Raw genomic sequence first — 15,181 nt, 5'->3', positions numbered from 1 at the left:
CACAGCGAGGACAAGTCCCCAAGGTCTGCTCTGCCCAAGGACTCCCAAATTGACCCCCTCTGTGGTGGTGAGGTCTCAGAGCAAGAGTTGGCTGGAAGCAGGGGTGCTGGCTTGCTGAGGGCCCCTCAAGTCCTTCCCTAACTCTTCCAAGCTCACCCTTCCTCTCCCTGTAACCTCACAACCTCTCAGTGGCCCTGGGGGCCTGGCAGGGCTAGGGGACTCCTCCCATCTCACCCCAGGGCGAACTGAGGCCCAAGGGATGTGCCACGGTCACACAGCAGCTTAGTGGCAGAGCTGTGCCTTTGGCTGGTCAGCGTTGAGCCCTTAAAAATATTCCACCCTTGACTCCCCACCCAGAGTCACTCTCTGACCCCAGACCTCCGTGGAGAATTTCTAGCAGCTTCTTCCTGTGTCTTTATTAAGTTCTTAAAATCAGTCATGCCAGCAATTTTGTCTTTTCAAATCGTTGAAAAGAAGCTACTCTGTCTCTGCCTGGACACCCCCAGACAGGCTGCTGTCCCTGGGGACTGTCTGTGGGCACCACCCTAAACTCCACAAACCCTGGGGTCACAAACACAGGCCCTCAAGAGGCAGAAAAGGCTCACACCTGCTGAGAGTGTAACACGAGTGTGTGAGCAGCACAGGACCCAGATCCCTTGTTCACCTAAAATCCACTTCCCTGCACATGGCCTGGCACCTAGTATGGGATCAGCAGATGTTTATTGAGTGAATAGATGATTAAGTGCCAGGCCTGGTGATGAGGACATGCCATGCAAACTCCCACTGCACCCTCCCCCTGCACATACCCCTGAGGGAGACACCACCAGCCCCCAGAAGAGGCTTTCCCCGGGTCACACAGCTGGTAGGTGGCAAAGGCTGCATGTGAACACAGACACGCTGACTCCAGGTGCTTGAGCATTACTCTCCCCTTGTGCTGGTCACAAGAGCATGGAGGTCCAGCAGCTACATACATGTGCAGGTCACACTCACAAACATGGACACAGGTCCCACGGGCACACTGCTGGCCCACATGGCAATCCTTTATTTTCAAACATATAGTGCTTACTCTGTGCCCAACGTGCTGTTCCAAGTATATACTTTGTACTCAATCCTCACAGCCACCCTGCAAGGTAGGGACCGTTATTATAATCAACATACAGATGAGGAAACCAAGGCACAGAGAGGTTATGTGACTTGCCCAAAGTCACACAGCTAGTGAATGAAAAAGCCAGAATCGGAACCTACACAGCCTGGCTCTAGAACACATGCTCCCTCCAGACCTCAGGACCCCGGAGCCAGGAGCTCTGGGCCCCCCACCACCCTCAGCCGTGGGAGGAGGGCTGGACAATATTTCTCAAAGCCCAGAGGAGGAAACAGGTCTGGAGAAAGAAGGTGGCCTGCTTTGGGGTACACAGCTGTGGGAGCCCAGTCTGTGAAGCCCAGAGCACCTGCATCAGTCCCAGCCCCCTGGGGGTTCCCCCAGCCCTGCCCATCTCCCAACCCTTCCCTCTGCCCACGGTGCCCTCCCCCACCCGGGGGGACTGAGGAGGAGTGATTGCCTGGTGACAGCCTGGTCAGGAGGAAATGAGACCTGAGACATGAGCATCACCTCTCAGAAAAGAAAGCTCCAGCGAGAGCGCGTAGCGTCGACATGAAGCTGCTCACCCACAACCTGCTGAGCTCGCATGTGCGGGGGGTGGGGTCCCGTGGCTTCCCCCTGCGCCTCCAGGCCACCGAGGTCCGCATCAGCCCTGTGGAGTTCAACCCCGACTTCGTAGCTCGTATGATACCCAAAGTGGAGTGGGCGGCGCTTCTGGAGGCTGCGGACACCTTGCATCTGGTCGAGGTGCCCAAAGAGCCGATTCAGGGATATGAGCATGACGAGATATTTCTGAGAAAGATGCACCACATTCTACTGGAGGTGGATGTGTTGGAGGGCACCCTGCAATGCCCAGAGTCGGGACGTCTGTTCCCCATCAGCCGTGGGATCCCCAACATGCTGCTGAGTGATGAGGAAACTGAGACTTAAAAGCGTGCCAGGCCCGTTTTTCATTTTGTGAGCGTGTGTATCTTTGTTTACCTATATCCTGTTTGCTACTTCAATCCTGTGTATCCCCAACCCTTGGTCCAGTGACACACCAAACACACGGTGTTCTTGAGCTCGGTATTATATTTTTTTTTCTCATTAAAGGTTCAAAACCAAAAAAAAAAAAAAAGAAAGCTCCAGAGACCCTGAGAGGGACGTGATGAAACCAGAGGCCGAAAGGAGCCCATTCCTCGTCCATTTAGAACCAGACAGCACAGAAATGGATTTTCTCTTGAGAGCTCTTGTGAACACACTTTAAAGCCACTGATGGCAGGAGTAGGAAGTGAGAGGGAGGGAGGGAGAGGGGCCTTGGAAGTAACGCAGGGCCAGGCAATCACCGGTCAGAAAAGGCAATTGGAAATTCCATTTGGGTTTTCAATTTGAAGGTGGAGAAAGGCCAGGAACTTGGGGGGAGGGGGGATGGTGACTGCGGAAGAGAAGGAAAGAGTCAGAGATAAGGAGACAGAGACACACAGAAAGATGGGGAGGCACAAGCAAATTACAAGATCCCAGGTGTCCCCCCCAACACACAATTCAAAAAGGTCACACACACGCTCACTCACGCTCTTGCTCAGGACTCAGAGACCTGGGTTCTAGTTTTCCCTCTGTTCTTGAAATACCCTGTGACCTTGCAGAAGACCCTACCTCCCTCTGAGCCTTGGGGTTCCCCCCACCAAGGCCTGGTGAGGTTAAGTTGGTTCCAGAAGGGCCAGGAAGGAGACGGGGATGGGGCACGTGGGCGACAGAGGCTAGGGAGGTGGCCACCGCACTGTGATGCTTCTTCTGTGTGGCCAAGGGCCTGGGCTGAGCAGGCACTGAGGGGCATCCAGAGAAGGGCCAGGGCCAGGCAGGAGCCCAGCGTTTCCACGTGTAGATGAGGAAACAGGATGAGAGCAGGAAAGCACCCTGAAGCCAGGCAACCAGGACAGGAACCCACCTGTGAGACCTCACGACTCCCGCCCTCCACCCCCCACAGGGACAGGGACAGAGCAGGAGGGAGCTGCCCTTTCAGAGCCTGTCCCATCAGGGGTCCAAGACAGGCCTGGCACTTCTTAGGTGCCCATATGCGGGCACCTCGTTCTCGCTCAGAGTGGGGCGGACCTGTCTGTAACATCACTGACCCACCCAGTCCCTATTCGGGTAATAAGAGCTTTACCCGTATTAACTTACTGGCTCCTCACACCCACTTTATTACGGAGCTAAGTCCCATTTAACAGATGAACAAACTGAGGCACTGTCTATTAAGGGATTGAGCGAGTGAGTGCCCAGCTGTCATGTGCACACCTTTCCGGAAGAAAGCCTCATGTCCCCGCTGGGCAGCCCAGCCTGGTGGTTCTGCCTCAGCTTCCCCATTCAGTCTTGGAAGGCCGCGGGTAGGGACAGCCGGAAGCCAAGGCCACGCAGGGCTGGCCGCAAAGAGCCAGCTGACGTCGAGGGGCGTCCAGACCGCATTCTCGGGACACCCCTGCCTGGACGGCGGCGGACCAGATCGCGGAGCCGCGCCATGCGAGAAAGCTGTCCTGCGGCGCCACCTAGTGGCCAGAGTGGCCGCTCGGCCCCTCCAGAGCCTGGCAGAGACGCTGCAGGAATCTACTGCTTCGCTGGGACATTGGAACACAAAAAGTCCCTCCACCCTGGGGACCGTGTTCTGACCATCCCAGGTCGGGAGGAGAAAGAGGTACGGTGGAGTTTGGTCCTTTGCCCTCCTGAGGGGCAGACTCACTCATCCCACCTGGACATCTCTGCCTTCGTCTATCTGGTTCGTGCATTTATGGAGCCCTTACTATATGCCAGACTCTGTTCCAGGCGCTAGAGATGTAACAGTGAACAAAGAAAGATCCCTGGGCTTCCCTGGTGGCGCAGTTGTTGACAGTCTGCCTGACGATGCAGGGGACATGGGTTCGTGCCCCCGTCCGGGAAGATCCCACATGCCGCGGAGTGGCTGGGCCCGTGAGCCATGGCCGCTGAGCCTGTGCGTCCGGAGCCTGTGCTCCACAACGGGAGAGGCCACAACAGTGAGAGGCCCACATACAGCAAAAAAAAAAAAAAGAAAGAAAGAAAGATCCCTGCCTTTGTAGAGTTTACAGTGGGAAATGGGTGAGGAAACAGTCAATAAACAATGAGTGGGACTTCCCTGGTGGGCAGTGGATAAGACTCCATGTTCCCTGTTCAGGGAGCCCAGGTTTGATCCCTGCTCGGGGAACTAGATCCCACATGCATACCACAACTAAGAGTTCTCATGCCACAACTAAGGAGCCCTACTGCCACAGCTAGGACTCGGTACAACCAAAAAAAAAAAAGAAAATTAAAATAAAACAATAAATGAAGATAATAAAAGAAATTAAAAAACAATCTGGCTATTTCAGAAGCAGGAGAAAAAGAGCCTGTCTGACAGCATCACTGAGCTCCAGGGGACCCACAACCCTCAGGGCAAATCCGTGGAGCCTGATGCCAATGAAACCATGCAGCCCTCCTTGCTCCTCTGGGGCCACTCCTGTCCCAAGGGACATGCCCTCACTACAGTATCCTCCTGCCTGAGATACTCCCCTCCCACATGGCCAGCTCCTCTTCTCCTCCAGAGTCCTCCTGACCCCCACCCAGAGCCCCAGCAATACTGTCCTGGGTGGCTGGCACTGGAGAGCAGTGCATAACTGCTCAGGCCAGGCTGTCTGTCTTGATTCCCAGCTCTGACACCACCTTGTGACCTGGACAGGTTCCTTGGCCTCTCTGTGCCCGTTACCTCATTTGTAAAATGGGGAAAGCAGTTGTTCCTGCTCCAGAGGAGGGGAGGGCGGTGGTGGTATAAGTGAGTTAACAAATGTAAAACACTTAAGACAGCACCTTGACACAGTGTTTGTTATTATTAATGTCTGTTTAGGTTTTTCCCTCCTGGACTAGCTGATGGAGGTTAGTGAGCTTCATTCACAAAGGACCAACTGAGTCACCTCCATGTCTTACACTCTGCAGTGTCAAGTATACAAAAGGATCTCAGAACATATTTGTACGGTGAATTCAGTGGTTCCCCCTCATTCACCACTGATTTATTGAGTGCTTTCTGCATGCCAAGTACTGGGCTAGGAGCTGCAGATGGAGCAGTGAACAGACAGGTTTCCTCCCCACAGCAAGAAGAGTACTAATTTCTAAGCCAGAAGTTCTCAAACTATTTTGTCTAAGAACTCTTAAAAAAATTCAGGATCCCAAAGAGCTTTTGTATGTGTAACTATCTAACAAGAGTTACCATGTTAGAAACTAAAACAGAATTTTAAAAAATACTTATTAATTCATTTAAAACAATAACAAGCCCACATATTAACATAAGTGACATATTTTAATGAAAACAAAACAAAACAAAATAGTGGGAAAACACTGATATTGTTTTGCATTTTTGCAAACGTCTCTAATGGAAGATAGCTGGATTCTCATGCCGAACTAGATCTGTGCGATATGTTGCTCTGGTTGAAGTATATGAAAAAATACTTCCAAAAATACATTCCCCTTTTTCGTATAAATTGAGAATACTATCACCCCGTCCCGACCCCGGCCTCGCCCACTACGGGGACGCCTGATGCGACAGGACTGACCCACCAGGCTGGGCTAGCGGCGGACGGCTTCCGGGAGAAGGCGGGGCCTGGCCCCCAAAGGGTCGGTGGGGTTGCGATTGGACGACAAATGCGTCCTTCGGCGCGTTGGCCCCGCCTCCAGATCCCGCCCAGTGGTAAACCTAACGCATGCGTCCTAAGGAAGGTGGGCACTTCCGCCCGCCCACTGCGGAACCTTTTGTTCTAGCTCGCGTTTCCACCGAAACGACAAGGGCGGCCAAGGCGGAAGTAGTTGAGGCGTGTGGGCGGAGCTAAGCACCGCTATGTCGGCTTCTTTGCTGCGGCGGGGTTTGGAGCTTTTGGGGGTGCCTGAGGGTGAGGAGCTTCTTCCCGGAGACGTCCAGCCTGGGCGGGAAGGCGGCAGGGGCTGGGGGCAGGAGCCCCGAGGGTGCGAACGATCCAGACCGGGCTTAGCCTCGGTGGGATGGGAGCCCTGAGCGCCCTCCGAACCGAGTCGGTTCCTCTCTACCCCTACAGCCCCCAGGGACGCGCCAGGCCAAAACAAGCCGAGCGCGGCTCCGATGAAGCGGACGCGGAAGGCGAAGGCGGCCCAGGCCAAGAAACTGCGGAACTCGGCCAAGGGAAAGGTGCCCAAATCGGCGCTGGGTGAGCTCGGGAAGGGGCTGAACGCGCTGCTCCCGGGGTCGGGGGGCGGTGCCCTGGAGGAAGGGGCGCTAGAGTGAGGGCTTGAAATGTTCCCCCGGAGTTTCTAGAATACCTGCTGTGCGACGGGCGCGCGGCGGGACCCTGGGAACACGGAGGTGAACGAATCACATTGTCCCGGCCTTCAAGGTCTACAGCCCTAGTAGGGAGAGAAGCATCGAAGAGTTTCAAAATCAGCGTATGGTTGCTGTGATGGGGTCTATGCATTAAGACTGTGGTGCTCTGAGAGGGACTTAGAATGAAAGGCCAAATCAGGCTTCTCTGAGGAAGCAACATTTAAGCCCAGACCCGATGGAAGTATACGAGTGAACCGGGGGAGGAGTATTCTAGAGAGAATGGCATATGCGGAGTCAGAAAGAAGTTTATTGCCTTTGAAATTTTGGAAAAAAGAAGCCTGGGCTTCCCTGGTGGTGCAGTGGTTGGGAGTCCGCCTGCCGATGCAGGGGACATGGGTTCGTGCCCCGGTCCCGGGGGATCCCACATGCCGTGGAGCGGCTGGGCCCGTGGGCCAGGGCCGCTGAGCCTGTGCGTCCGGAGCCTGTGCTCCGCAAGGGGAGGGGCCACGGCAGTGAGAGGCCCGCGTACCGCAAAAAAAAAAAAAAAAAGAAGAAGCCTGGTCAAAGTGACGTACAGTGAACGAGGGTCAGAGACGGAGCATTAAATAAAATTAATACTCCGTGTGCCAGGTGCTGTTCTAAGCCTCGTACAAATGTTTGCTCATGTAATTGCTCACTGCAACCCTGTGAGGTCGGCACTATCATTTCCTCCATTTGACAGAAGCAGAAACAGGCCCCTGCCCAGATAGTACAGGTAGAAACCAGGCAGATTGTCTCCAGAGCCCTGAGCCCACCTGGTGTCTCCAGAGCCCTGAGCCCACCTACTGCTTCAAGGTGCTATGGCCTGAGCAGTGGTGATGGTGCGGAGATAAGAGAATTGTGCAGGTGGAAGATGCGGTGAGGAGGGGGCATTGATGGCGTCAGTGGTGAATTGGCTCTGAGGATGGAGGAAGAGGGAGTCAGCGAGTACGGAGTATCTTGGGGGATGTGGCGCCACTTAACGAGACCTACAGACGTGAAGAGGAGCAGGAGTGGGCAGGAATGCAGGGTGTTTTTGACCTGTGGCAGGACTTGGTGAGCTCCTAGTGTGTCTTTGAATCCCCAGGGCCTGGTGCATAAAAGGTGTTGAAGTTGTTTGTTAAAAGAACTATGAATTCCGAGGAAATACAGCATGAGCAAAAGTGTAGAGGCAGGAAAGTGAGCCTGGGTTGAGCCACAGTGATGCTGGTGTGGAACAGGCACACAAGGGGCCCGAGGGAGGTCACTCCTCCATCCCAGCCCCCGCCCCACCACCCTGTCATGGCACATGACTGAGGACTGAGGGGACTCTCTGAACCCTCAGTGGCCAACCTAAAGAACACCTCTGTGGCTGCCACCTTGGTCTGAGCTACACCATCTCTTGCCTGGATTATTGCAGAAGCCTCCTAACTGGTCTCCCTTCCACTGCCCCCTCCCCCAGTAATCTTGTTCTCACCATAGCAGCCGAAGTGATCCCATAAAATCCTGAGTCAGACCTGTCTCTCCTCTGCCCTGCACCCACCAGGGTGAGAGCCTGAGTCTTTCGGTGCCTGCTGAGGCCCCACATGATCTGCTCCTTCCAGCTTCGTCTCCTCGGCTTCTCCCCTCTCTGTCCAACCACTTTCTGTTCTTCAAGCACATTAGTCACATTTCTGCTTCAGAGCCTTTGCACTGGCTGTTCCCTCTACCCAGAATGCTCTTCTCCCACAGTGTCACACTCTCTCCCTCCAGTCTTTGCTCAGAATTCATTTCAGTGAGGCCTTCTCAGAGCCTTCTGTTTAGAATTGCAACCCTCCCCCAGGCATTTCTCATTTCTGTTTACTATTCTCTTTTACTCCATAAAATGATCACCCTCTGAAATACTGTTGACCTTGTGTACCATCTCTCTTCCCACGGAATGGGAGTTCCATGAGGGCAGGACTTTTTGTCTGTTCTGTTTTCCTGCTCTGTGCTCTTGCACCTAGAACAGTGCCTGACACACACACAGTAAGTGCCCAGGCCACCTTTGTTAAGTAAATCACTTGAGCAGGTGGAACCAAGGGGCACTCTGAGCAGGATCTGTGTGGAGTGTGGTTTTGACAGAAGAGCCCAGGCTGTTGCAGCGACCTGGGGAAGGGACGACGGGGTCTTTGGCAGGGCCATGGGAGGTGGGAGTGGAGTGGGGAGATGTCAGGAAGGGACCCAGAAGGATTCCAGGGTGTGAATCTGAAATGATGCCACCCACAGCTGAGTTCCAGAAGCGAGAGCGTCGAGGTTACCTTGGAGTAAACCTGAGGTTTATGACTAGTGCAAGAAGCCCAGTGGCCGAATCCGTCACCCAGCAGGTTCGTCAGGGGGATGGGCTGTGGGAAGGAACCTGGTGGGTGAAAACTGAGGCTGTTCCTGGGATCCGTGAGAGTCTCAGCCGTGAGCATAGGCTGGAGGGTGGGGCCCCCTCCAGGCTCCTAAGAGCTGGACACCCCGCTGTGCTGTGAGGGGCCTCCCCCTGGAGGGCCGAGAGCAGTGTGGGGAAGGTGGGAGGCTGGGCTTGGCCTTGCTCCCCTGGGAACCCTGTGGGCCTCCGCTGGCTCCTCTGTAAATGGAAACCACGTGCCCTGCGTCCTGGGATGGTGTGAGGGCCAGGTGAGAGGGCGGCACTTGGTCGGCTGCACCAGGTTGTGTGGCTGCAAGTGTCTGGGAGTCACCACCCAGGGCTCCTGACTCTCACACGCCCCCAGATTGTGCGCCAGGACCGGGGCCGCAAGGCCTGTGACCGGCCTGTGGGCAAGACTAAGAAGAAGAAGAAGGCCGAGGGCACCGTGTTCACCGAGGAAGACTTCCAGAAGTTCCAGCAGGAGTACTTCGGCAGTTAGGCTCCCGAGAGGGCACGGCCTCCTGGGACCTCTCAGCCTGGCTCAGGAAAGCCGTGGAGTGGAGGCTGGCATGGAGCTGGCGAGCTGGAAGCCCAGGGGAGGACCTTCGCTCAGACCCGAACTGACATCTGCAGGCTCGGGAGGTGCCACGTGCCTGCTGGAAAGGAACACGTTGGACTGTTTTGTCTGCTTTGGCCCAAGGAGGGCCTCGGGGCTGTTTGCTGTGGAGAGGCCTGTCACTGGGCCCTTGGGGACCACACCTCTGATAGGACGAGGGCCGCTGGGTGGGCTTCCGGGTTCTAATAAACGTGGCCCAGGGGCTGTGTGTGCTGCTCTAACGATGTCTCCCGCCTCCTCTGGCACCGAGGAACCTTCCCTCCCTCCCCCACCTCCCGGCTGGTTCTTAGGGCTCCAGGTCAGAAGTCCTGCAGCCCAGCCCCAGCGCGGGCACCACCGGAGAGCAGTTCACCCATCCGCAGACCCCGCAGTCCTCCTCTCCCTGGGGTGGCAGCCCCAGCTGAGAAGGCAGCTCTTGAGGAAGCTGAGGGAGGGAGCATGGCTGCCTCAGCCCAGTGCCCAGGGCTTGTGCCCTTGTGTGTTGTTGGGGTGGGGGGGCGGGATCAAAGGCCACTTTTTGTTTCTCTTATCTCTGTCACAGGAGGTGGGGACTAGTGGGGCGACTCAGGAGGTGAGCTCAAGAAACAGGGTTTTACACGCAGGTCTGCCGAGCAGAAGGGTGGTGCCGGACCCCGAGCTGCACCAACCACCAGGGGAAGGCGGAGGCCGGGCCGCGTCCGGCGGGGGCAGCGCAGGGCAGGTGCTGTTGAGCAGATGCCCGAGTGAGCGGGTGGTGCTGCCCACCTGGGTCTTCAGTGTGGCACTGATGACAAGTCCTAGAAGCCCAGGGGTCCCTTCTGGGGAGGGAGCCCTGGAGGCCTCCAGGCGGCTCCGTCTGGCTCGCCTAGCGCCACCCCCTGCACACCTAAAGGCTCCTTGGGACATGTGTTTGGTAGAGGACTTCTGAAGGGACCCCGCCATGGGTTCTTCCGTGCAAGAGGAGGGAAAGTTTTACCCCTCACACAGCCAGACCCCGGCAGGGCTGTTCCTGGTTACTAGCCAGCTTTCCATCCCAAGTGGGGACAGGAGGGGACCACAGAATTGCCCGAGGCAGAGTTGGCGCCTGTCCTGTCTTCAGTGCAGGTGGCCTCCGAGAGTAGGAAGCAGACCAGCCATCCCGGAAGTCAAGGTGGGCAGAAGAGGAGGTGTCGTGACTCCAAACCGGTATTGCGCCACCGTCCTCAGATGGCTTGTTCCAAGAAGGGAGAGGGGTTGTTTTCCCAAGCTCTCCTCCCACCTGCTGAGCTTCAGTGACCCCTGTGAGGAGAGACACTCCGGTGTCCTTGGAGGCTCATTCCCTTCCTCTTTTAAGCAGCTTAGCAAGCAGCAGCCTCAGCTTCTCGCTCTCTCTCACCAGCAGTTCTCTGAAGAACCGGCTGACCAGGGCCCCTTTCTAACAGGCACGCACCTGCTGTTATGCCATCACGAACAGGTTCTTGCCCCCTCCCCACGTGTAGAATGAGGGGCCTGCCTCTGCGGGAGGTGAGAGCAGGGGTCCTGCGCTTCTCTGCTTGAGTTTCCAGTAAGTCTTCATGTTTGTGCCGAGTAGCACCAGTGGGTGTGTGTCCGTGACCCCAAGGCATGACTGGCGTTGGCGTTCCCCCGAGACACTGGTCCTATGGGTCGGGGTGGGGCTCCAGAATCTACTGTTAACAGTCACCCTGGACGGTTCCGTTGCAGGTGGTGAGAAGGCAGCGGGTGGGGGGCCTGGAGAGGCGGGTCCTGGCGATGGAGGAAGGATGTGCCACCGGGGAGGGGGGCCGGTGCAAGAGCCACACACGGGGGTGCTGACCATGAGCTGCGGACCTGGTGACTGACAATCTTTTGGGAAAGGGACAGGAACCAAGTAAAAGGACACTGGGGTGCCACATTGAGGGCTGGGAGGAAGAGGCCTTCCCTGATGGAGCGGCTCTATCTCTGGTGGTTTGGAGGAGCTGACACATTTGCCTAAAGGAGAGGCAGGAGGGCAGGCTGCCACGTGGGACCTCCACCAGGGTGTGTGTGTATGCGAGGCTTAACAAGTTCCTGCAGGAGCTGGGCGGATCCCCATCAGGTGACTTTCTCTAACACAGCTGGGGCCAGGGAGCCCTCTTGGAGAGGTGGGTGGGACCGTGTGCCCATTCATCCCCACCTCCAAGGCTTTTTCTCAGGGTGCTCTCCCCATTCTACGTCCACAACGTTCCCTGTCCTTCGAAGCCCAGCTCAGGGCAGTTAAGACCTCAAAAGATCACCAGGTCCAAGGTCCACATGTGACACCTACTCCCTTGGTGCCTTAGGGAAGCATTCCCATCTGGGCCACCACCATTACTTCTCCCACATTACCCCACATTAGGCATCAGGAAGCAGGTCAGGGAAATATCAACCCCACCGCAGGAGACAAAACAGGCAAAAGCCCATAACCCTGTGTTCAAATAGCAGGCTCTACAACTCTTCCAAATACCCTCTGCCATAGGACCTGTGACGGGGTCACCACAGGGACTGCATCGTTTAGAACAGTACCTGGTGCCACATTTGCATCACCCTCAGCCCAGCCACTCGTCTACATTGTCTTTCACAATGGAAAACTGGTCCTCCCTCAGCAGGCCCTAAAGGACACAAGGAGAGAAGAAACCTGCCCAGGTTGGACTCAGACTCTTGTGCTCAACAAAAGATGTCTCCCTTATCTTGCAATAAAATGTTACCAGCCAGGACTGCAGTTAACACAGCCTTCCAGCTTGCAAAGGTGCCAGCCAGGGAAGCCTGGGAACCAGCCAGCCTTTCGGCCCTGCTCTTCCGTTTGTTCCAGCAAAAACTGAGAAGCCATCTTTCCCTGAATAGACCCTTCTGGGAAGGCCTCTACAGAATTGCAGCAGCTTTTCAGTGAAACCTAATCCCCTTGTGTGCCCAGCTCAAAGACTGTGGGGCCTTATCTGGGTACTTAATGTTGGCACAAAGCAACAATCATGAGGGAACAGGTGGAGCCCAGGCTCCACTTCTCTGCCACCGTTCCTTAGGCTAAAATTCCCCACCCCAACTTGCACCCAAGGGTGGTTAACATCGAGTCAAACAATTTTTGGTTCTGGGGAAATCATCCAGCCAACTACCAGGGGGGATCTAGCCCAACTGCCTGTCTCGGAGGTCCAACTGGTCATCAGTGACCCTGACATACAGCCCAACAGTGTCAGAGAAAAAAAGAATCTCACTCTGGGCTTAAATTCCAAGTCCTGACAACCAACCCCACAGCAAAATGCTGCTTCTAGGGACTGACTGGGCTCTTTACCAGAGGCAAGAAACCAGACACAGCAGTCTACACAAGTACTTTCACTACAAAATAATTTATTAAAACACACAGCTTCAGCACTAGCCTCTATGTACAACACACCCTCCTGACTACCCTCACTAGGGGATCCTCTTCTTTCCCCTTGCCTTGCGGACCTCTTCTATTAAATCTTTCAGATACTGGATCTCCTTGGCCAAGGAATCTGCTTTCTCTTTCAGAGCCTCATTCTTCTTTTCTAGCTCTTTACATTCACCAGTGAGGGCCTCCTGCTCTGCCCTCTTCTTCTGGCGGTACCTAGTGGCTGCTGTCTTGTTCTGCTCCATTTTCTTCAGTTTCTTATCTAGTTTCTCACCCTTTACTTTTGCTGCTATCATCTTCTCTCCAGGAGGGTCATAAGGTTTGGGGCGGGCAGAGGCACCAGGGGCACCTGGAGATAGCAGGCTTCTATTGGGAGAGCCCCTGGAGGTAGGGGGGCTATGCTGGGGAGAGCCCAGATAGGAGTCAGGGCTCATACAGATGCCACTATCATTATCTGAGGGGGCATCCTCTTCCTTTACGCACTGAGGGATCAGCATAAGGTAAGCAGTGGAGTCTGGCTTCCTGTCTTCTTCAGAGATCACCACTTCACTGCAGAGCTCTAGAGTAAAAGAATGATCTGGAGTGGAGGACAGGGCCCCTGGGGAGAGGGGAAGAGGCCGTAAGAAAGTGAAAGGGGCACCCTGGTCAGTTGTTGGCAAACTTTCTGGAAGATGGCCTATTGGGTTCACTATCTGGGGGGGCTCCTTAGTAGCCTCCTGTAGTAGGGGGTCAAAGAGATCACATGTGTCATCCAACGTGGCCAAAAGCTCATCTGGCATGGTTTCCAGATCATCTATACCCAACAGAGCATTAAAATCAAACTCCTTCAGATCCATTTTCTCCACCATCCAATCTGTCCCAGAGAAAGCATCCTCTGCAAAAAATTAAAGAGAGTTGGAACCAATGAGTCAAATGTACAAGACTATCACCAGATCCCACCAGCAGACAAAAGAAGCCCACTCACCCTTGCCGTTATCTGAGGCACTGACCAACCCATCCACAGCCAGCCATTCGGAGAAGCCCGCCTTAGCCTTGTCGCCAGAGAACCCATGAGGTTTGAAGTGCTTGGCCACCTCCAGGTAGTCATCTAGGAGACCCAGGCTCTCTTCAGCCCCCAAACCCGACTGGTCGAAGGGGGACATGAAGTCCCCCACCAACACCTCGCTGCTCAGGAAGCTCATCTCGGCCATGTTGCGAGGCTTTGGTGGAATCGAGGAATGTGCTTAATTCGAAGGTGTCTTTGTCGGTTACAGCAACGCTGCTGCTGAATGCCTTGAAAAACCTGAATACGAATCAGAAACCAAGTCCCATTAAAGATCAGCTGGCCTGTGAATTTCATCTTTTCATCCATGAGGCAAGATGGCCAAAATAGAACTCCATTCGGTGTTGAGAATCGGGACCACGTGGCCCCAGGGCCATCGTGTCACCCCCGCGTCCATCAGGCTGCACAAGATGGACGCCCGGCCGTTCCCCCACCGGCCAGAAGAGGAAGCCGCCCCACCCGCACTTCCAAATCCGGCTCTGGACGCCCGGCCCCGCCCACGCCCCCCCCGTGACTCACGCCGCGGCCGCCGCCGCCCTGCCACGCCGCCATCTTGGCTGCTGCCACGTTTTGCGGGGCGCCAGGTGGAGCCCGGCGGGTTCGAGGGACCGACGGCTCCCGCCCCAAGGGCGCCGGCGTTTTGGGGACACCCAAGCAGGGGCCACATGTCCCGGGCGCTCGTAAAACCGCTCCCGCCTCCGCGAAGCCGCCCAGCCGCCGGCCGCCCCCAAAACAGGCAGAAACCCCTCACCGACCCGGGGGCGCACGGCCAGAGCGGCGCAGGCCCAGTACTTACGCCATGGCTTAAGCCGCTGGGGGGTGCCGCTGCAGAGCCTGGTGCTGCTGCCGCCGCTGCAAAAGCCAATGCTGCCGCAGGCACTGCTGCCTCTAATACGCCATGGTGGCCGCGGACCCTGCGGGAGCGGAGAAAAGAAGGCGCACACTCGCACGGAGAGACAATATGTATAGGCAGAAAAAGAAAAAATGGCGGCGAGACGCCGAGCGCGGGTCCTTTATAAACTCTGCCCCCTGTGAGGACGCATCACAGACCACATCCTTCCGCCTCGGTCACGTGACTCGCGCCTCCCACCCACGCATTGCCATCTATTCGACGCCCCTACCGTTTCCAGTCTCCGACTTTTAAGTCTAGGGCGTAGCTGTGAAGAGAGAATGAATTTTTTATTTACGGCCTCAAGAAAAAGGCGCACTACTTTACAAGGCTTTTAAGATCAAAGGGTCACTCCCGTCCGCCGCCGGGGAGCGCGGAGGGATCCTCCACACTCATTTCCGGCGTTAGTCCGAAGGGCGGAGAGAGAAGTCTTTCATCCCAAGAAAGGTTTTTACTGTGAAGTACGAGGTCTCCTAGTTCTCGCGCGAGATGCTGGAGGAGAGCGCGCATCAAGATGATTGG

General features: G+C 55.7%; 3 protein-coding genes across 3 annotated transcripts; 2 read left to right on the top strand and 1 right to left on the bottom strand.

Annotated features, from left to right (window-relative positions):
• Positions 1-1,651: 1,651 nt before the first annotated feature.
• Positions 1,652-2,203, top strand: LOC307060607 (multifunctional methyltransferase subunit TRM112-like protein; the record flags this gene model as incomplete). Its single annotated transcript, XM_079715194.1, has 1 exon — positions 1,652-2,203. The coding sequence occupies one exon, from the start codon at positions 1,652-1,654 to the stop codon at positions 2,027-2,029; it is 378 nt and encodes a 125-aa protein (XP_079571320.1). The 3' UTR covers positions 2,030-2,203.
• Positions 2,204-5,906: 3,703 nt separating this feature from the next.
• Positions 5,907-9,612, top strand: RPS19BP1 (ribosomal protein S19 binding protein 1). Its single transcript, XM_079714705.1, has 4 exons — positions 5,907-6,000; positions 6,163-6,291; positions 8,649-8,746; positions 9,140-9,612. The coding sequence occupies exons 1-4, from the start codon at positions 5,949-5,951 to the stop codon at positions 9,272-9,274; spliced, it is 414 nt and encodes a 137-aa protein (XP_079570831.1). The 5' UTR covers positions 5,907-5,948; the 3' UTR covers positions 9,275-9,612.
• A 3,074-nt stretch (positions 9,613-12,686) lies between these two features.
• ATF4 (activating transcription factor 4) lies at positions 12,687-13,950 on the bottom strand. Its single transcript, XM_079714425.1, has 2 exons — positions 13,693-13,950; positions 12,687-13,602 (listed from the first exon to the last, which is right to left on the bottom strand). The coding sequence occupies exons 1-2, from the start codon at positions 13,916-13,918 to the stop codon at positions 12,770-12,772; spliced, it is 1,059 nt and encodes a 352-aa protein (XP_079570551.1). The 5' UTR covers positions 13,919-13,950; the 3' UTR covers positions 12,687-12,769.
• Between the last annotated feature and the right edge of the window lie 1,231 nt (positions 13,951-15,181).

The sequence above is a fragment of the Hyperoodon ampullatus genome (genome assembly GCF_949752795.1).
Source record: "Hyperoodon ampullatus genome assembly, chromosome: 11".
NCBI lineage: Eukaryota > Metazoa > Chordata > Mammalia > Artiodactyla > Ziphiidae > Hyperoodon > Hyperoodon ampullatus.
This window is presented reverse-complemented; position numbering and strand designations above follow the sequence as displayed.

Bases quoted from the DNA above. Each gene is read 5' to 3' on its own strand.
- RPS19BP1 (XM_079714705.1), top strand. From the start codon at position 5,949: ATGTCGGCTTCTTTGCTGCGGCGGGGTTTGGAGCTTTTGGGGGTGCCT. The intron at 6,001-6,162 runs GTGAGGAGCTTC...CTACCCCTACAG, and splicing joins GCTTTTGGGGGTGCCTGAGG to CCCCCAGGGACGCGCCAGGC. The intron at 6,292-8,648 runs GTGAGCTCGGGA...TGCCACCCACAG, and splicing joins GGTGCCCAAATCGGCGCTGG to CTGAGTTCCAGAAGCGAGAG.
- ATF4 (XM_079714425.1), bottom strand. From the start codon at position 13,918: ATGGCCGAGATGAGCTTCCTGAGCAGCGAGGTGTTGGTGGGGGACTTC. The intron at 13,603-13,692 runs GTGAGTGGGCTT...AATTTTTTGCAG, and splicing joins TGCCTCAGATAACGGCAAGG to AGGATGCTTTCTCTGGGACA.